This window comes from Emys orbicularis, chromosome 8 (assembly GCF_028017835.1).
Source record: "Emys orbicularis isolate rEmyOrb1 chromosome 8, rEmyOrb1.hap1, whole genome shotgun sequence".
NCBI classification, from domain to species: domain Eukaryota; kingdom Metazoa; phylum Chordata; order Testudines; family Emydidae; genus Emys; species Emys orbicularis.
Genome location: NC_088690.1, coordinates 65,660,209 through 65,681,541, shown reverse-complemented (window position 1 = coordinate 65,681,541; position 21,333 = coordinate 65,660,209). Strand labels below are relative to the sequence as shown.

The 21,333-nt window shown below is 40.6% G+C and overlaps 1 protein-coding gene across 1 annotated transcript in view; it reads right to left on the bottom strand.

Moving 5' to 3' along the window:
• The window catches only part of PRRC2C (proline rich coiled-coil 2C), a 112,498-nt gene that overhangs the window by 19,007 nt on the left and 72,158 nt on the right, over positions 1-21,333 (bottom strand). The window contains 8 exon segments of the mRNA XM_065409932.1: positions 355-462; positions 1,126-1,360; positions 2,668-2,804; positions 5,566-5,678; positions 11,333-11,536; positions 12,485-12,695; positions 17,799-17,900; positions 19,794-19,883. Coding sequence (XP_065266004.1) covers positions 355-462; positions 1,126-1,360; positions 2,668-2,804; positions 5,566-5,678; positions 11,333-11,536; positions 12,485-12,695; positions 17,799-17,900; positions 19,794-19,883 — 1,200 coding nt within the window.

The window sequence follows — 21,333 nt, the reverse complement described above, 5'->3', positions numbered from 1 at the left end:
AAATATACAAAAAAGCGTTTTTAATTTATACAGAGGGGTCGCACTCAGAGGCTTGCTACGTGAAAGGGGTCACCAGTACAAGTTTGAGAACCACTGCACTAGAGAGACAGGGGTGTAGGAACACTCTTTTGCCACTTATACAAGTGCATATTAATGACTTAAGTCTATCACTTGATTTTCTTGCAACTTGTGTGTCACTATGGTGGCTCTATTCTGAAAATTCTCAGCTCTAGGATCATGATCTTAAAATTTTTATTTTCCTACGTTGAAGTACACAATGTCAGAAAAAAACAGTCCATAAAATTGATAATAAAAAGAAATGCAATTTAGGAAATTTACCATGCCATAGTTTACCTGCTGAAGAGCACTGGGAGACGGAGCTGTATTATAGAAATTGCTCTGGCCAGGCTGTTGAACTTGTCCAGAATATAGACTGGAAGCCTGGGTGAGAGTAGCTCTGGCCTGGAAAGAAAGAAAGATTGACAAATTGCAACAGGATACCATTAAATTACTATCAATAACCAGGATTACTAAATGTTAAGAGCATGGCAATTTATTCTGGATTTAAAGTCAGTTCAATTGCAAAATTGCTACAGCGTAAGAAGTTGGAAAATTAGAGACATTTCAATTTGTGGTGAAGCCTCCATTTCTGTTTAAAACAATCCAAACACAGGACAGTGTCTTTATTGAAAAGTCAAGTCTTTATGTCTGTAAGTTGCAGAGGTATCCTCAAACTACATAGTTTGTTACAAGTGAATTGGAATGTTGGGGCACAAAACAGATTGCCTGGTAAAGATGATGAAAAGAAACCATTAAGATTTCCTGTAATGTGGCATCAATGCTACCTAGATATTATAGAGATGGGCATATCCGAATACAGATGAAACACGGTATTACAAAGGTCTTGGGGTTTCATAAATTTCAGTTTAAATACAAATTTCAGTTAACAGATATGGATATTTGGCATCTCACCTATCCAAGATGGTTAGAAGCAGGTCTGAATAATACAGAGTCCAATACCTTAATACTATAAAATGCAGTGTATAAGAAAATTCCTCCAGTATTCTTTATCATTATTTGCTCCAATAAGTGATACAGACCTCAACTTGAAAAAAAAATTCTCACCTGGAGAAGATGAGTATCAATGAGCTGAGAGCCTCCTAGTCCTGAAGCTTGACCAAGCTGATGTTCATACAAGATGGGAATAGGCTGAGTGTTAGAAGTCTGTTGAAATGCAAGACTTGATTGTGCCTTGGCAAGTTCCTGGTGCTGCACTGTTGGGAAATTGTGTAAGGCTGTGCCAGACAGAACTACTGGCGATGGTTGAGACAGACCACTTTGCATAAAAGCTTGCTGTGATCTACAAAAGAATAAGTAGTGTTTTAGGCTTTAGTTTGCATTACAGATACAATATATGAGAAACTGCCTTTGAAATTTAAAATACAACATTCTTTTTATAACAGAACTAGACCTGTATCGGCATTAAAATCAGAGAGCCAGATATTCAAAATGGTTGCACACACAACAGATCCCATTGAAGACAGTGTGAGCTGCTGGGTACTGGTCCTGAATGTATGGGAAGTCAACTAAACTTCAGATCTGAAAAAATATTTTGTAAGTTATTTTAATTTCTTTAGTATTAAAGTATATTCAACTATTTTAAATTACATAGAAGAAATGTTTAAATTAATTGCACTGCCACATGTGAAATCTGTCTGCTTCCAGTTCTTAGTCTTTGTCTTGTAGCATCAGGCAGAGGGAGGTACTACAGAGTTTAGTAGCAGCACCTCAGCATGAAAAAGTGTTTTGTTCTCTTGACCACAGATGACCCTAAGTACATTAATTCTTTGACTCCATAATACCTACTCACTTAGTCACTGGGTATCAATGGGTATTTTTAACAACGAATGTTTGGTATTATCTGAGACATTGACTGCTGGGAACAAGATCCTTAATATTTAAATTGATATTTGGTTTCCTTGCTCATTCTCCCCATACTACTCATTTTGGGTTTTTACACAGGAATACAGCAAAGCACTACCTAAAAGCCTCTCTCAGCCAGCAGTCAAAGACTAGAGGCTGCTTTCTTAGCCCATCTGGAAAAATCTGCCTTAGTTTTAGGAACAGGAGGGAGTCTCATTATTATGAGCAGCATAGGATCTGCAGAATAGGAGTTCTACTCCTGTGCATACGGGGCTCAACTCAGCTTCATTAAAGTCAATACAAAAGACTCCCAATGAAACGCTTAGGAGAGGCAGGAGACCGAGTTGTGAATGAAAGGATTTATGGACACTGAATTCAACAACATTCTGCTTGGCACAGTATTAGTGACATTTTGAATATGTGGATTTTTTGAGGGGAGTAAAAAGGGTGAGAAAATAAAATGTATAATGAACTCTGGCTGGTAAGTTAACTAGGGAGAGACCACAGTATTTCTAACAAGTTTTATTTTTGTAGGTCATCAACTGGTCCCTAAGCTTTGTAGTTCATTTTAAGTCAAATCTCTATTACTGGATCTCACGCCTGAATTCACAAACTAACAAGGATTTTAAGAGTTGCTATTAGGCTTCAATATTGGTCTGAAAAGGTGGGAGTGGTGAAAAAAAGAAATACTACAATGGATTGATCTCATTTGTTGCTTTTCCTTACTAAAGCAAAAACATTTACCTATATGGTTGTAAGGAAGAGTTGAACAATTCCTGAGCCTGGGAAACAGCAGGTGCTGCTCCTAAACTCAGTTGGGCTTGGTGTTGTCCTTGTAGAGGTGCATAGATGGGGATGGGAATCTGCTGAACTGAAGTGGGCTGTAACAAAAATAAATAATTAAATATCCAAGTGTAGAAACAGTCACATAAAAATCCTGGTAGCTGAAAATTGCCTAGTAAAAACCTTTAAGGGAAAAAATGCCTGTACCTAACATGCAATGGGATTTATAAAGGAATTAAGAGACTAAAAAGTAGCTGCACGTTAAACACAAAGGTTATACAGTGAACGCATGACAACTTTCTAAACTGAAAGTTAACTTTATTGAAGAGTTGACAGATTTGCCATTTCCAAATAAGTTGTAGAAAGAATCACAGTTCACTTCTTACTGAGGCAATGAACACAGCTATTTAAAGTTAATTTCTGTCTAAAAATTTGTTATGACAAACTTTACAGGCATTTGATTCTGATGACCAACAATAAAACAGAAAAAAATCCCAACAATCGCGCTCAAGAAATTCAGAACCATTACGAATGTGCAGTTGTTGTAATATAGCAACAAATGAGAAGTCAGAGTGCATGATAATGATAGTTTGCTCAGCTATCTGTAGTATATTTATTAAATGTAGGCCCCAGTAAACAGGGGTTAAAAGCAGCCCTGGAGAGGGCTGCAACTGGAAAAGCTGGGCTGATTAAGGAAGCAGATGCAGCTGTGGCCAGCTCAATCAGGGCCCAGCTGGCCCTTATAACAGGGCAGTGGGCCAGGAGCTGGGAGGAGTCCCTCTCACTGGAGAGAGAAGGACCTGGCTGCCTGGGGGCTGAGCAGTACTGGGGAAGGGCAGAGGGAGCTACGGAGCTCCAGCCTAGTGAAATCCCAGGCTGCAGGCCTTGCTAAAAGGCCCAAAGGGTACCTGAGGTGGAGCAGTGCTGGGGAAGGGCAGAGGAAGCGAGAGAGCTCCAGCCTAGCAACTCCCCAGGCTGCAGGCCTTGGCAAAGGCCCAAGCAGGTACTAGGGTTGCAAAGGTGCAGCCCAGGGTTAGGAAAGGTAGCAGGTCCAAACCCCCCTTGCCGATGATGAGTGGTTTATAGACAGCAGTCTGCCCCAGGGAGCGGGGGCTAGATGATGACCGGCAGTAGCCACTGAGGCAAGGTGGGGATAGGGGTTGGGGGCTTCCCTGGGAGGGGAGACCCAGAGACGGAGGGGTTACTGTTGCTGGGGCAGAACCCTGACTTAGAGGGGCACTGGGGTCTGGGAGGGACACGGGGCCAGTGGTAGGCGAGACACAGGCCTGCAGAGGGCACTCTGTGCTGGAAGAGCTAATTCCCTAGACGACCAGCAGGAGGAGCTGCAGGGTGAATCCTCACCCCATCACAAGGCCATTCAGTTGTTACTTTTCACAAGTGTTGCTTTTTTAAAAATTGGCTAACATTTTAGTCTATGGACTACATGCTGCATTCTTAATACTTGATCTTTATTACTCATACTCTGAGCCACTTTAGTCAGATATTCCATGTGACTTGAGCACTAATATTTTATAAACCATTGTAAGTCACTTGGACTTGATTCTCCCAGGCAGATGGACGGAGTACTTTAAAGTTAGCGGGAGATAAATCTAGGAGATCTAAAACACTTTTAAACCTTTTCCTTTACTCTCTTCTACAAGAGCTTTATATTTTTGGCCTATATGGGGATCCCATATTTAAAAACACCTAGATTCCTTCCTGATAGAAACTGACCATCACAAACAAGATTTATTGAGTATTTACAGCAGAGTTCACATTCAATTTTCTTGTTACATACATGAGAATTACTGCACTCATGTACACAGGTTTGCTTTGGGGAGACAGCTGGTACACTTCCTTAACTAGTTCACTTATTAAACTTCCTCAGTACCTAACTTTTGGCCATGGCTTTCAGGAACACTGTTCCATTATTGTGTAATAAGCAGTGTTCCATTATAAAAAATTAATAGTTCATAGAATAGGAACTCTAAGATAGCAGACAAAGACACAACAAGACCCAATGACTGGAAGTCAATTTAGAAGAATTCAAACTGGGAATAAGAACTTTTACAATGACAAGAGGGGAATCAACCACTGGAACAAGTTACAAAAGGAGCTGGCTAATTTATCAGAATCTGAATTCTTTAAAGAGAGGCTGGACCACTTTCTAGATTGGGGTAGGCAACCTATGGCACGTGTGCCGAAGGCAGCACGTGAGCTGATTTTCAGTGGCACTCACACTGCCCAGGTCCTGGCCACCGGTCCGGGGGGCTCTGCATTTTAAATGAAGTTTCTTAAACATTTTAAAAACCTTATTTACTTTACATACAACAATAGTTTAGTTCTATATTATAGACTTATAGAAAGAGGTCTTCTAAAAACGTTAAAATGTATTACTGGCACGCGAAACCTTAAATTAGAGTGAATAAATGAAGACTCGGCACACCACTTCTGAAAGATTGCCGACCCCTATAAAAATGATATGTTCTGATTCACCCACAAGTTACTGGACTCATTAGTATTCTTCCCTATTACATAAGCAAACAGCGTCCTCAACTGCAGGAAGAAAAACCATAGTGAGCACTTCTGGTGTGAACGTATACTCTTGTATGAAGCAGTACATTTCTTAGAATACGGGCTTCTACTGGAATACTGCTATAATGAAATCTTTGTTCACATGAATGTTGACTGAAAGACCATAAAAGGCTGTGTACATGGTCAAACTGAACTATGATAGATTGGGAATGCAATGCAATGCAATTTAGCATTTATAGATCTCTTTCCCCCCTGCAACTATCGGCTCCACTCAAGTTATAACAGCTTTACAATGAAGGTCCAGTAAGATGAATCCCCAAATACCTGAGAAAGTCCTGGTTGAAAACCTTGCTGTTGAGCCAGGGAAGGTGGAGCCAGACGTGCATGTTGAGTGCTGAATAAGTGGCTTGTGTCCATGTAGAAAGCTGGGATCTGAGCTGCAGGACCTCAGGAAAATATGAAAATTAGTGTCTGAATGTAACGTTTTCCTTCTGGGCAGATTTCCACATAGTGTTGGAACTGCAGCCAGAGAGGAAGTTTTCTATTTCATATTTACAAGTTAGATTAACTATTTGCCTGACTGCTGGCATTGGGGGTGGAGATTTGGAGTGGGAAGAGATTTTCAGTAAACTAGCGAACAGGAGAGTTTTGAGAGGGAGTTCTCCAGGTGAAGAAGGAGCAACTACGTGACTCTTGGGGTGAGTCTGTGGTGTATTTGCTCGGTTTAAGTTTATAGTGTGGTCTGTTTGGGGACTGTGCGCTGAGCCTAGCAGCCTGCTAAGCAAGGCTGAGAGCTTCCTAAGTAGGCTCTAGCCTGCCATCCTTGGATCCCTAATCCCTTCCAAATCCCTTCCAAACTCACGGAAAACAGGGGTTTAAAAAGCCAGCTCGTAAGTGACCAGAGGAGCTAGTGAACAAGAGCAGCAAATGGGAGTTTTACAAGGGAGTTTAGAGAGGGAACATGAAATCAAGATACACCTTATAAACATCCTCTAAACTTGGGCCAATAAAACTTGCTCCCCCACAAACCGCCCCCGAACAAAACACGGAAAAAAAACCATGCAAGAGTACAAAGAATGCAGGCAGAAGTCCAGCAGCAGAGTGGGCTATCCAGTATATTGCCCTGAATGCAGCAGGTACGATTACCTGCGTTATGGGCAGGTGGCATTGGTATGCATTTGGTGTAAGCAGCTACTGGCTCACAGAGATCAAGTACAGGCTCTTGAGACCAGAGTGGCTGAACTGGGGGATTGGATTATTAGAAATATTGATAGTTGGGCTTTTGATGGGAGAACTGCATGGTGAATTGCTTGCCGGATGTGAAGGTTGCGGATCTCTAGAGACATCTAGACAGATGTATGGGCAGTGCTAGGGAGGAGATGGTAGTCATGGTACATGTAGATACCAGTGACATTAGGGAAAGGTAGGAGAGAGGTCCTGGAGGCCATATTTAGGCCATGGTTGCATTCTCTGAAATTCTAGTTCCATGCCCAGGGCCAGTTAGGCAGAACTGTAGTGTCTCAATGTGTGGATGAAACAATAGTGTTAGGTGGAGGGATTCAGGCTTATTAGGAACCAGGGAACTTTTGGGGAAAGGAAGAGCATATATAGGAAGGATGGGCTCCACCTAAACCCGAACAGAACCAGACTGCTGGCATGTGAAATTTAAGACTGTAGAGAATTTTCTAAACTAAGGGCTGTGTCAAAGCTGACAGGTACAAAGGAGCACACGATTCAGACAGACACATCCCTTAGAGGAGGATTTATTAAAGGGGATTTTCTATATCCTAGTAAAGAGGAGAGGACAGAAGTTGATAAAGGACAGGTAGGAGCTGAAAATAACAGTCAAATGAAAAAGACTGATTCAATTACACACCTTGAAGGCAAACACCTAAACATTAACAAATTTTACAAGTGCGTGTACACAAATGCTAGAAGTCTAAATATTAAGATGGGTGAACTTGACTACCTGATATTAAGTGAGGATACTGACATAACACGCACCGCAGAAACTTGCAGAACGATGATAATCAATGGGGACAAAAATACCAGGGGACAAAATATATACAAATAACAGAGCAGGTTGTGTTGGTGGGAGTGTGGCACTATGTGTGAAAGAAAGCAGGGTCAACTAGAGTAAAAAAATGTTGGTGAATCAAACTGCACCATAGAATCTCTATGGATAGAAATTCCATGCTTGAATAATAATAATATAGCAGTAGGAATATACTACCAACCCCCTGACCAGGATGATGACAGTGACTGTGAAATGCTGAGGGAGATTAGAGAGGTTACAAAAACAGTAAACTGAGTAATAATGGCGGATTTCAACTATCCCCATATTGACTGGGAACACATCACTTCAGGATGGGATGCAGAGATAAAATTTCTAGACACCATTAATGACTATTTCTTGGAGCAGCTAGTCCTGGAACCCACAAAGAGAGGAGCAATTTTTAATTTGGTCCTAAGTAGTACACAGGATCTAGTTCAAGAGGTGAATATAGCTGAACTGCTCAGAAAGAACAACTGTAATGTAATTAAATCTAACATCCTTATAGGGGGAAAAATACCAAAGAAACCAACCACAGTAGCATTTAACTTCCAAAAGGGGAACTACACCAAAATGAAGAGGCTAGTTACGCAGACATTAAAAGGAACAGTCATAAGAGTGAAATGCCTGCAAGCTAAAACATTTTAAAAACACAATAGAGGCTCAAACTAAATGTATACCTCAAATAAAAACAAGTAAGAGGAACAAAAAATGCCACCATGGTTAAAAAACAGAGTAAAAGAGGCAGTTAGAGACAAAAAGATACCCTTTAAAAATTGGAAATCAAATCCTACTGAGGAAAACAGAAAGAACAAACTCTGGCAAGTCAAGTGTAAAAGTACAATAGGGCAGGCCAAAAAAGAATTTGAAGGGCAACTAGCAAAAGACTCAAAGACTATCAGCAAAAATTTTTGTTTAAGTTCATAAGCAGGAAGCCTGACATTCAGCTGGGCGGGCCACTGAACAACCAAGGTGCTAAAAGAGCACTCAAGGAAGACAAGCACGAGGGAGATTTCCACACCCAATTCTTTTTAGGTGACAAACCTGAGGAACTGTCCCTGATTGAGGTGTCCGTAGAGGTGGTTTTGGAACAAACTGGTAAAACAAACAGTAATAAAGTCACCAGGACCAGATGGTATTCACCCAAGAGTTCTCAAGGAACTCAAATATGAAATTGCAGAACCACTAACTGCAGTATTCAACCTATTGCTTAAATCAGCCTTTATACCAGATGCCTGGAGGATGGCTAACGTGACACTGGTTTTTAAAAAAAGGCGCTAGAGGCAACCCTGGCAATTGCAGGCTGGTAAGCCTAACTTCAGTACCAGGCAAATTGGTTGTAGCTATAGTAAACAGAATTATCAGACACACAGCTGAACAAAATCTGTTCGGGAAGAGTAACAGTTTTTGTAAAGAGAAATCATGCCTCACCAATCTACCAGAATTCTTTGGAGGGGGGAGGGGGGGGGGCGTTAAATAAACGTGGATGGGGTGATTCAGAGAGTGTACTTGGACTATCAGAAAGGCTTTGACAAAGTCCCTCACCAAAGGCTCTTAAGCAAAGTACCCAGTTATGGGATGAGAAGGAAGGTCATGCCATAGATCAGACACTGGTTAAAAGATAGGAAACAAAGGGTCAATTTTCACAGTGGAAACTGGTAAATAGCAGGAGTCCCCCAAGAATCTGAACTGGGACCTGTGCTGTTCAATATATTCATAAATGACCCGGAAAAAGGGTTAAACGGTGAGGTGGCAAAGTTTGCAGACGATACAAAATTACTCAAGATAGCTAAGTACAAAGCTGACTATGCAGAGTTACAAAGGGATCTCAAAACTGGGTGACTCGGCAAGAAAATTCAATGTTGATAAATGCAAAGAAAAGCATTCCAGAAAACATAATCCCAATGATGCATATAAAATGATGGGGTCTAAATTAGCTGTTACCACTCAAGAAATTTCTTTAAGTCATCGTAGATAGGTCTCAGAAAACGTCTGCTCAATATCCAGTCAAAAAAGCTGACAATGTTAGGAACCATTAGGAAAGGGATATATAGCAAGACAGAAAATATAATGCCACTATATAAATTCATTGTACTCCGCATCTTGAATACTGCATGCAGTTTTGGTCACCCATCTCAAAAAAGATATATTAGAACCAGAAAATTACAGAGAAGGGCAACAAAGGATTATGGGTATGGAACAGCTTCCATAAGCTATGTCTACACTACCGCGGTAAGTCGACCTACGCTATGCAACTCCAGCTACATGAATAACATAGCTGGAGTTGACGTACCTTAGGTCGACTTACCGCAGGGGGTCGATGGGAGAAAATCTCCCGTCGACTTACCTTACTCTTCTCATCGGGGGTAGAGTACAGGGGTTGACTGGAGAGTGAACTGCAGTCTATTTGGCAGGTTCTTTACCAGACCCGCTAAATCGACTGGTGGACTGATCTCAGAGCGTCAATCCCTGCTGTAGTGTAGACCTGCCCATAGAAGGGGAGGGATTGTTCATCTTAAAAAAAAGGGAACTTGGGGGGGGAAGGAGGATAGGATAGAGGTCTATAAAACCATGAACGGCATGGAGAAAGTGAATAAGTAAGTGTTATTCACCCGTACCCACTGCACAAGAATCCAATGAAAAACAAACAGAAGTACTTTTCCCCCCACAACACACACAGTCAACCCGTGGAATTCATTTCCAGGAGATGTTGTGAAGGCCAAAAGCGCAACTGGTTTCAAAAAATAATTAGAGAAGTTCTTGAAGGATAGGTCCATCAATGACTATTAGTCAAGATGGTCAGGGATGCAACCCCATGCTCTGGGTGTGTCACATAACCCCTGCCTTCCAGAAGCTGGACAACAGGGGATCGCTTGATAAATTGCCCTGTTCATTCTTCTGAAGTATCTGGCACCGGCCACTGCTCAGAAGACAGGATACTGGGCTAGATGGCCCACTGGTCTGAACCACTATGGCATTCTTATGTACAAGTGGAAGGTGGGCCCCACCTGCCCTTTGAGCTTTTGCATATTTATAAACTGTGCATATGCATCCTGAATCCCATGAAATTTAGTGGTATGGTAAATACTGGGCAAACCTCTAAACGCCCTATTTTATAACTAAGCATTGTGTGAAGAACATGTTAATTTATGCAATTTAAAGGAAAAAAACCATGTACATCTCTACCCTGATAAAACGCGACCCAATATAACACGGGTTCGCATATAGCTCAGTAACCCCGGGGCTCCAGCAGCGGGGCTCAGGCGACAATTTATAGGGCTCGGGGCTCCGGCTGCTGCGGGGAGCCCCGGGCCCTTTAAATCACTGCTGGAGCCCTACCGCTACCCTGGGGCTTGGCCGGCGATTTAAAGGGCCCAGGGCTCCCTGCAGCCAGAGCCCCGGGCTCTTTAAATCACCGCTGAAGCCCTGCCGCCGCTACCCCGATATAACGGGGTTTCACCTGTAACGCGGTAGGGATTTTTGGCTCCTGAGGACCACGTTATATCGGGGTAGAGGTGTAGTTTCTTTATAGTTACAGAAAGGTATCACTGAAGAGACACTGCTGCAATAGTTTATAAAATTAGACTAAAACCAGAAATGACTAAATTTAAACAAATACAGATTTAAAATTAAAAAATGCAAAGCAGGTTACAGCAAAAGGGATTAATACAGAGAAGATACAAACTTGTTTTATTTAATGGAAGTTTCTTTTGAAGTATGTTGGTCAATGTAACACCATTCCATATCCATATTGTGCAGGGCTTGACCACAACATATGCACAAGGTAATACTAGTGTATAAGCAGGTATGTAACCTGCCCTCTAGTCATTCTGTTTTTGCTGCAGGTGGTAAAAATGGAACGTAGAGTATGTAATAACTTAGAAGTACATCACTAACTTCAGACATAATTTCATCTGAGTTGTACTATGTTTTTTTTTTTTTTTTTTTTTTAAGTCCTACCAACTTGTTTAACTGAACTCCAAAGAAAACAAAGAACTAGCTAGCACCTTTCCCTTCCAACCTCACAAACACTATTACCTGCTGCAGACTGAGACACATAGACCTGTGGACTCTGCTGCTGCTGGGCAATGAGGGATGGCATGCAGCTTAACTGGGAGAAGTGACTGGCAGAAGCAAGGCTGTTTGTCTGCAACTGCTGTGGTTTCACTTTACAGATATTAGGAGGATCTGAAGTGGTTGTAGACTTTGTACTCAGTGAAGAGGTAGTGTATGTTCCAGCTCCTGGATTGGGGAAAAAAACATGTATCAAATGGTTTATTTAAAATGATCATTCAGAAACTCATCTTTGAGTAGGTCTGACAAAACGTTGGAAGCATCGACTACCACAGGCAAGGGTGAATAATAAAAAAGTACTTATAGAGATGGCTGTGTGGCTGGGGTGCCAAAACCTTACTATTTCTTAAAACATGATTGCGCTTTCTGTTCCAGTTATCCAGAGAATATCAGTTTGCCATAGTAAGAAACCTTCTTCAGTCACCTCAGCTGGGATTGGAGCACACCTTCCCTTTAAAGGTGTGCTCCAATTTTTCACATATGAGAAAATTTAATTGGATATCAAATTTTAATTTTTTTGCCACTTTTGTAAGCTATAGTGGGAGTCAAACACTTTCCCACTAATGTTTGTGCATAACAGTAGTGAAACCTGTGTTATCTGAAAGTCTTGTGGGATACTCTCATATTACATATGTTTGTATAGTGTCTACCACAAAGAGGCCTCAGTCAGCACTACTGAAAAACAAAATCTGGAAATTTTCAGACAACTGTGGGAACTGGGTAGCTGCCACAGCTACTGGTTTCCCCAAGGCCAGCTGCAAGAAGACTACAAGGAGGGGGAGAGCAGCTGTATTATACACAAAAAATTCTGTGCAGCCAGCTGAAGAGGAAGGTGGGTAAGAGGAGCTTCCTAAACAGTATCTTCCAGATCCACCCGACTAGAAAAGGGAAACAAGAAAAACCCCTCTCCCCAGCTGGATATGCAGTAAAATTATAGGGGAAATATCAGACCTCCCGATAAGAGGGTTTTGGTAAATTGTGGTTTGCACCGAACAGACTAGAACCCAATATCTAATCTCAAAGAAAGCGATGAGGTTGGCATGATCAAAGGATAACACAAGTAAACTGGATAAAGGGGGTGATGCAACACATAATATGCAATGTAAAGACTTATACCTGATAATGAAGTTGTAGGTGTAACTGATGCCACAGGAATAGGAGGCATTGATGCACTTGAGAAAGAGCTGTAAGTGCCACTACTTGGTCCACTGCTACTGCTACTGCTTCCACTGTTACCTCCAGTTATGGGAGATGCCGTTGAGGTTATTGGAGAACTCTTCTCCCCCACATTTGGAGAATTCTCCCATGCTTTACGTGCAGACTCCATCTATTTAGGAAAAAAAGGAAGTTTTTTCTTTTTTAAAAAGAGAAACAGGTTAGCTATTTAAAAGATTTTCTCTCTTCGGTTAGTCCTTCAGTTAACAATTCATTTTAGTTAAAAAGGAAGTACAGGCTACCTGCGAGCCTCCTTGCTTAACATTTGATCACTATGATTGCACAATGCTGTGTGTTCATGCAAAAAACCTATAACCCTAAGTGGGAGCTTCCAAATAGCTCCAACTGACAAAAGTAATCAACCATTTTAAATTTTCAGTATCCAAGATTAAATTTGCTCACACTGACTTGTCTCCTCCCCGCCCCCCCCAAACGAGGGGAGTGGGAGTAAGGGAAATATATTGTTTCATACATGCTTAAAATACCATAAAAATAGGTTCTAAAATAAAAACATTCGCTTTAAAATTAAATTGTTTTGATAAGTCACTGGTGCAAAAAAGGTAAGAAAGCGTTTCTGAGATTGGACATAGCTGATGCATGTTGCAATGAAAAATGTCAACCACAGAAGCGCAAGTTTCTATCTTCAGTATGATCCGTAACCATTTAAGGGAGTACAGAAAGATCATTTTTGTCAAAAAGGCATATTTGAATACAATGTCCATTTTATTTTGTAATTTTAACATAGGACTACACACCACCACATAACTAGTATGCTTGTTTGGCTGCATATTTTAAAACCTTAAAGAAAATAATTTGGGGCTGAAACTGTACCAAATATAAGTGTCTCATGCCCACTGCTCATGTTAGAGGAAAAAATAAATACACAAAAGGTCAAATCCTACTTTCTGTAATCATGGATGTATGTAATCTTGCATAGCAACAAATATAGTCAGAGTCAAACACGCTTTTGAAGTGTTTAAAAAAAATATGTATTTCTAAGCTGTTCCACAAACTGATCTAAACAACCTAGTGGTTGACTGGAGCCAAAAAAAAAATCCCAAGATTTTAGCACTATTATAATTTAACAGCAAACCTTTGAATTCCATGCAATAATTCTAGGGAGAATGTTGAGGGAGTATATTAAACTGACAAAGGGAAGGAAATTTTACTATAAATTTTCAAATTAGACTTGCCACAAACTTAAATCATTATTATGGTCCATGAAGTTCTACAATGACAAACGCCCACATATTTAAATGTTGAGGTTTAGCCATTGGAGACTATGGGTTCCATGTTGCAATTCTTCATTTATCAGATTACAAACTGTTGAGGGCAGGAACTATTTTCATTTGGTGCCTTGTTCAGAACCAAACTCATTCAGTGCTGAAAATGCACAAGTCTGATCAGAATGGCCTAGTCACTTGAACCAAGATGTAGCACTTCTTACTGGACAAGTAGTCTCTGATGGCCACACCTCCAATTATAACAGAGCATGGCTGCAACTACTTCATTTTACGGAAATTAGGTCCACATATCCCTAATTTAAGTTATTTGTCTATACATCATAGAAAATGATGGAAAAACCAATATAATTTGTATTTAAATTTCCACTGTTGAAGTGTAAAAAGGTATCCGACAGGAGGAACTATTTCAAGTTTCTTTTCCCTCCACACAAGTGCTTTTACACACTTCATAGAAAATATGTGACTTGACTACTTCCCTTTTGGGGACAGATTCTTCCCATAAAACACATGCACTGAGGCTGAGCCTCTTCTAATAAATATATCAAATGTGGGCCAGATTTGTTCACACCCCCTTCCACCCTCACACCAGATGAGTATTTCCCAAAACTGTAAGGAAAATATATTCTTAATAGTAATTTAAATTCCTTGAAGCATTCACATGTAGTGTTTTACATGGAGCAATCTCTGAGCGAGACTAAGACCTAGCACCTGCAGGTATGGATGAATGACGCTTTGCTCCTTGATACCTCAGAGTTCAGTGCCTGGATCTTGTGGAACCTTTCTTGTAGGTAAGCCATTGTCTCACCCGCATGCTATTTTGATCCTGAGGTAGACCATCTTCATAGGGAGAGCAGGGAGAACAAGTTTGTCACAAACCTGGTAAGAATAGATATATCTAAGACCTTAGATTCCTCAGCCAGGCTAGATCACTATCATTACCTTTGTAAACACCATAGGGGAAGATGACAGACAAGTAGTTTTTTTAACTAATATTGGTAATTTCTGGAGTCAAACTGAACTAGTGTCTGTGACAAGGGTCTGACCAGAATATGTAAATAAGCTTTTGCCAGGTCCATTGATGTTGGAAGGTCTCATGGAGTGGTTCCAGTGATAGCAGAAGCTAGAATCGCCATCCCGAATTTTGTCTTTTATCAACCCTATTCACCCTCTGGGACCAGATTGGCCCAGACTCCACCAGACCCTTTCTCTAACTATGAAGAGCATGCAGCAGAGTCCTGAACAGCTTCCTTCTTTAGGCTTTGTTTTCCTAGCTGTAGGATTAGGGCTCCTGCAGAATGTTAAGTTTCTCATCACCTCTCAAGATCAGAGAAAGGATGAAGGGATGTGAAATTCCAGGGAGTATCCATGCTACCTCTCTCCCACATACCAAATGTTTCAAACATGTTTGGGAGAAAGAAGTTCTCTCAATTCTAAGACCTTAGAGAAGCAGCAAGAGCATCCAGAATGATTTTGCCTTCTCTCTGTTTTTTTGATCTTTGTGGTTTTTCTCATCCGGGGGAGAGGGGGTGTGTTGGATAGTGGGGGCACGGAAAACACAACGGTCAACCTGAGGCCTCTCAGCTGTTGATACTGTTTGGGCCTTAGCCAACTCAAGTGCTCCAGGGTCCCAGCATTCAGAAGTCAATAAATGATTGCAGAGGAAGCAAGAGAAAACTTCCCTAAGAAAAAACAGTTTCTGTGAGCGAGGACAGAAAAACAGAGAGATTCCTTGCCAAATGACTTGGTTACTCACTTAGAACATTTAGATGCAACCCTGGAATTTAGAAGTATGTTGGGCAGGGAAGTTTAAGAGGATTGTGGACTTCCCCCCCAAAGAGCCCTTGATCAGAAAAGGCCTGGCTAAGTCCTAACATGGCTGACCTGTCTTTGCAAAGATGTCTCCTGAGAAGTCTTGGTTGATGTGAGGGAAGCAGAGATCCCAACAAGCCTTCCACTTGGAGTATCTTTCCCTGGCAGAGTGAAGCCCAGAGAAAGGAGCAATTGTGGCAGAGTCCCCCACCCCCTCCCATTTCTTCTGAGAGGATCTCCTTGCAGATGGAATGCTATGATAGGGGATGGAGGAACAAGAGGAGGCTGGAGCGTTATTCCATTCCAGAAGAAAAGCCTAGAAACTCTTGTTCCTCTAAGGGAGGAGGGTTGGAAGATAATGCTCCCTGCTGCCCTCAAAGCAGCTTTTAAAAGCGAGGATTACATTCAATAGGATGGGAGAATAGTAGCAATGTTCTGTTTGGGTACCAGAGACTCTGGCATGAAGATGGTAGGGGCATGGTCAAGTCCTAGAATGCCCTGAAAAAGTGTGAACTGCCTTTGGTATTTGCAGGAAGAGATGCAAACCCTGAATGTCTGAGTAGAGGGCATGATACGGGGGGGAAAAAGGCTTCCCAAAATGTTGTAGACTCAAAGCACTGCAGCATAGATTTTAGACAAAATTCCTCATCAGACCTACTGTGGAGATAGCTATCATCTATCAAGTGTTTATTAGGACAATTAAATCACCCTGGTATAGAGGTGCCCCAACAAAGTTACAGGACAAGAAAATATACACAAAAGGAACTCTCTGCTCAGCAGGTGTGAAACTGTGCTCACGATGGGTAATAATCCTACCTGTATCAAGTGTTTAGTGAATGAACTACGTATTTCCAGATGTTGTTCTAAGTTTAACATTTAAAGGTAACAATTTAAAAAAGTGCTTCCAGACACCAGAAAGTTAGATTATTGATAAATAATAAATTACATTTCAAATTTTAGCAGGCTAGCAGAGTTCCCCTTGCTAAATTACTCTTCCTTCTCTATCACCTCCCCAAATTAAAACCACTCTTCTGACCTCACACTTTTTTTTCTTAAAATAGACTAATTTTTCCTGGCTGAGACACTTTAAACATATACAAACAAAAAGAGGGGAGGATAATTAACAGTAACTAGGGTTGCACCACTGGGTTGTGCTGTATCGTAATGATACGGACTATGAAAACTGGAAAGAAACTTTCATCCATCACAAAACCAGTTCAGTGAGAAATTCTCACTGGGAGTTGCATGAAAATTCCTTGAAAGCCAGTTAGCTATGCATCCAATCCTCTTTCGAGTGAGTTCTAGTTTGGACAACATTCTGCCTTCTGAAAATTAGAGGAAGTTGCAATGCTTTTACTAGTTCAGTGTATAAAAGCACTATCACATAGCTCATCTATGGCACTGGAAAGGATAGACTCTCCTAAAAATGCTGTAGCCAAAGGACAGAGACCAGCTTAATAATGTTAGTGAGTTATATAGCACACAATCCAAACCCTCCCAACATCAGACTACATACATGCCATAGACCAAATGCTCTCACATACTTGCTCCACACTGCACAATAAAGGAGCGTGAAATGTCAACCACCACAAGTATAGCAAAGCACTTTTGTACTAGTTTATATGAGACAATAGCTGTTGACATAAAATAACTTACTGCCAACCTACTTTTCATTATTTACTACTCCAATCATCTAACTGTACAAGTCACACATCACTAATCAAAACGAAAGAGCTAAGAAAGTCAAGTACTGCTTGCTGAAGCCAATGCACTGCTCAGTTTTTAAAAACCTGTACAACCATCAATCTGTAACCAGCTTGTTTTAAACAGACCTATCCACCAATACGTCAAAATATGACAGGTTTCTGTCATGAGCAGCATGCCACAATATTTACACTCTTACATGTGTCTCCCTAGAATTAACTCTTAGGGTAGTGGGAGTCAAGATTGAGGCCAAGTGTTAATGCAAAATGGGGTTAAAGAGATTTATAATTTAATGCATTCCCTTTGATACACCCTTTTGTTTCAGCCATCTGTTTATATGCAAAAGCAGTTCAGAAGAGGAAACAAAGGAAGGCTCTAAAAAGGTTCACCAGCAAGTTCTCCATTATCTTTTTCCCTTGCATGCAAGAAAATGACCCTTAGAGGGATGTGGTACATACCTTGAGGGTGAGGTCCACGGTAGCGGGAGAAACTGGAGTTAGGCTGGAGCTCTGTTGTAGAGTCTCCCTCCTAGGGAGGGGAAGGGTGTGGGGCAGGGGCACCTGAAAGGCAGGCAACACACATCACATTCTAACTAAGTCTGCTACAAAAGCCCCTTAAGAGCATATGCTCAAGTGGTGCTAATAAATTAAATTTTCTTCGAGGCTTGAGCTTTTAGCAGGGATGTTTTGACAAACTAGGATGAAAATTTGGAGGGGAAAGGTTATTTAATATGTGTTCATGTAATACCGGTCATCTCTGAGAGTGACTGCAGGCTTATTTGTCCATGCACCAATGTTTTCTGTATAGTCAAATGTCATTTAGCTCTTTGGGAATTTAGCCCAAAATATATTTTTAGTTCAATGGGGTACAAAATTATTCCCAAATCAAGCCTGGCCCTATTAGGATCCAAACTCTGAGATGCAACTTCTACAAAAAAAAGAGAGAAAGAAACTATGTTCTTCAAAGTCACAGGACCACAAAATAAGCAAAACTATACCTGGCAACTAATGCTTGCATATGGCTATTTCTAGTTTCCTAGCTCTCTTTCAATAGGACTCTCATACAAAGGCCAAGTTTAGGAGAAAGAATGCAAATTTGACAAAATGCAATCAATTGTTGCACAAGAAAAAGCTAATGATGGATTTGCTCAAGGTCCTAAACACAAGATCTGAGAAAGTGTTGCTATAATCCTTGGTATAGTAATAGTCTCTTACTCCTATCTATCACCAACTCTTAGATTAGGCACAGAGCATACAGAGCTGCCACATAATGAGATTAATCTCAAAATACATGTACTGAAACTTTGAAACTAGACAAAAGCACGAATCTGTTGTTGCTGGGAACCCATATTTCCTATGTGTGTATCCAACTCTAGCAGGCAACAAGGCAATACACCAAGTTCAGCAGGACCAAGGAATTACAAGACAAAGTATCGTATTTTGCCTATGATAGGAGTCTACCACTAACAAATAGCACAAAAAAAAAAATCACAGCATTATGAACGGAAGAGGTGCGCAGGAGTAGCTACAAACACCATTGCCACAAAAATGCATTAAGGATGTTGCTATCACTAAATTCATTTAATAGGAATAAAGTTTATTTTAAAATTATAAGCTCTCTCGGGAGAGATGTAGGAGTAGGACCTGTCACAATTCCCCCAAATCCAGTCAACTCTGAGCTAGTTATATTTGCATTGCTCAAAATAGCAGAATCACAAGATCCAGGTTCCTACTCTTGACAGAGACCCACCAAGTTCAAGATACATTTGAAGTCACTATGAGTCATACGCTAATTAGTACTCTCTCTCACCATATAAGAAAAACTAATACAGACAACAAATCCCACAAAGCCAGGATTGCTGGCTTTGTGGGAAGTACTTCAAGCATTATGACTGAACTCTGCTGTCTACTTTAAACACTCCACTAAGTTGGTTCCCTCACATTTGATAGCCACAATTAATTTCAGGATCCAGATCAAATTAATTCTTTAGGGGACTTTCCTTAGCCTAGCTTACAGACTCCATCTCTAACTACTAGTACAGGCCTCTTCTTTCCCTTAGTCTCACAAATGCTGTTGAGGGTAACTTCTCTGTAATTCCTGCTATCTGGAACTGTCTTCCTGAATCTTGACCCCATCTCTTTTCAAGTATCCTCTAAAAAATATCTTTCCCTTACATAGGCTTCCAAATTTTTCGTTATTTAAAAACAAGAAACACCACGTAACACACAAAGAACTCAGACAGGTACTAACCAAACTGAAGTTGTTGGTTGGTTGGTGTTTTTTTTTTTTTTTTTTTTTTTACAGTGGAATTACACAATGAGCAGCTGGTTAACATAATGGAAACCTAATTAATAGCTAACTGAATGTAACATTCTGTGCTTTTAAAAAGGAAGACAAGAGTATAAATACATTTTCCCTGTCCCAAGTCAAGAGATTCACTACAATAGACTTACATTAGTCACCAAAGTCTCCTCCATTTTTGTACTGCTAGCAGCCACACTGTTAGGATGAGAAGAAGGTGTAGTGTAGTCTGTCACAGACTCCTGTGAAGAAAAATAAGTCCATTAAAATGAACCCCCTATCTAAACTAGGTTTTCTAGTCTCAGGCTTAGTCTTTTCAGACAGTGGTTTGACTATCTTTTACATAGAGGCAGTTCACCAAGCAGTATGATGACAGAATTTCATCACACCTATTAATTTATTTTCTCAGAAGGCACGTCCAGCAATTCTCACTGCTGAGTTACTTTGCACTAGAAGAATTTGTGGAAAATTTCAGCTCTGTCAGAGGCAGCATATCCCAGAAAAGCCTCGCCTTTAATCATGTATGTGGTTCAGATGATAACTTTTAGAAGTTAAATACAACTTTTAATATTAGGCACACGGCTATAAAACAGAAGAAAACAGTATAAAATAAGATCAGATGTTTCTTAAGTAAGCAGATGAAAGATAAGGCTCTCCAGATTAAAAAAAAGAATGGAAGGGATGAATATGCACTTTTCTCTAAAGGGCTGAGACTTTTCTTTTTCTGAAAAGATGAACAGGTGGAGAAATCAAAGTGCACATACAAGAAATTTCACTGGTGGCAAGTGGCCAGTGAAAGAAACTGATCTGGAAATGGCAAGATCTTAGCAAGTTTTAAAAAGGTAACTAAGAAGTCAACTCAAAGCAAAAAATTAAGAATTTTTACTAGCTCATTACAGGATGAAAAACTCCTCGCACTAGTTCCTGAAGTCATTAAAATTCTTGTATGAGCATTCAAAGCCAACTCTTGGGAATACAAAGACAGGTTTTAATACCCTCTTCCAAACAGCATTTCTGTCTCCAGGATTCCTTTTCTAAAGCTATACTACCATGCCTAGTGCGACTAGATAGAGTTGTAGAATTAGTCCTTGCAAAAGGATGTTGGGTCTTGTCTGGAACCAAAAGGAGGACCAAATTGCCATTTCTAGGTCTGCTAATTACTATGTGAGACTAACTTTTTAAAAACACTTCCTGAGTTCAGAAATATTGGGAAAAAGTATAAAGATGATCCTTGGCCCAATACTAGTGGAGAGACAGTCAACTGCTATTGTTCCTGGATCCCTTCTGGAAAGTACCTTTTATGATTTTTCCATGGATGATGGATGATTTCCCCCTTGGATTTTTCTGCCTGGAAAGTGATTTCATGGTGTAGATGAGGATGAAAGTTCCAGTCTTCCTTATCCAGGATCATTCTGCTGCGCTCACCTGCCCTCCTATTTAGGTTTCCCTGCACTAAGATCCAAGGTTCACTTAACTGAACTAGCTGCCGCCAGTGATTGCCAGGATACTGTACGTACATCCCCCTTTGTTCAATAAAGTCATTGTCCTCAATCCTCATTAGGTGATGACTTCCTGCAGGAACATTTCCAGGGAACAAGCTAGGTGTGTTGCTGGATATTGATCTGAAATTCCTGCTCTGTGTTCTCTGTATTGATATTGGCTTCCAATGAGGTCTCTCCATTGAGTTGGTAT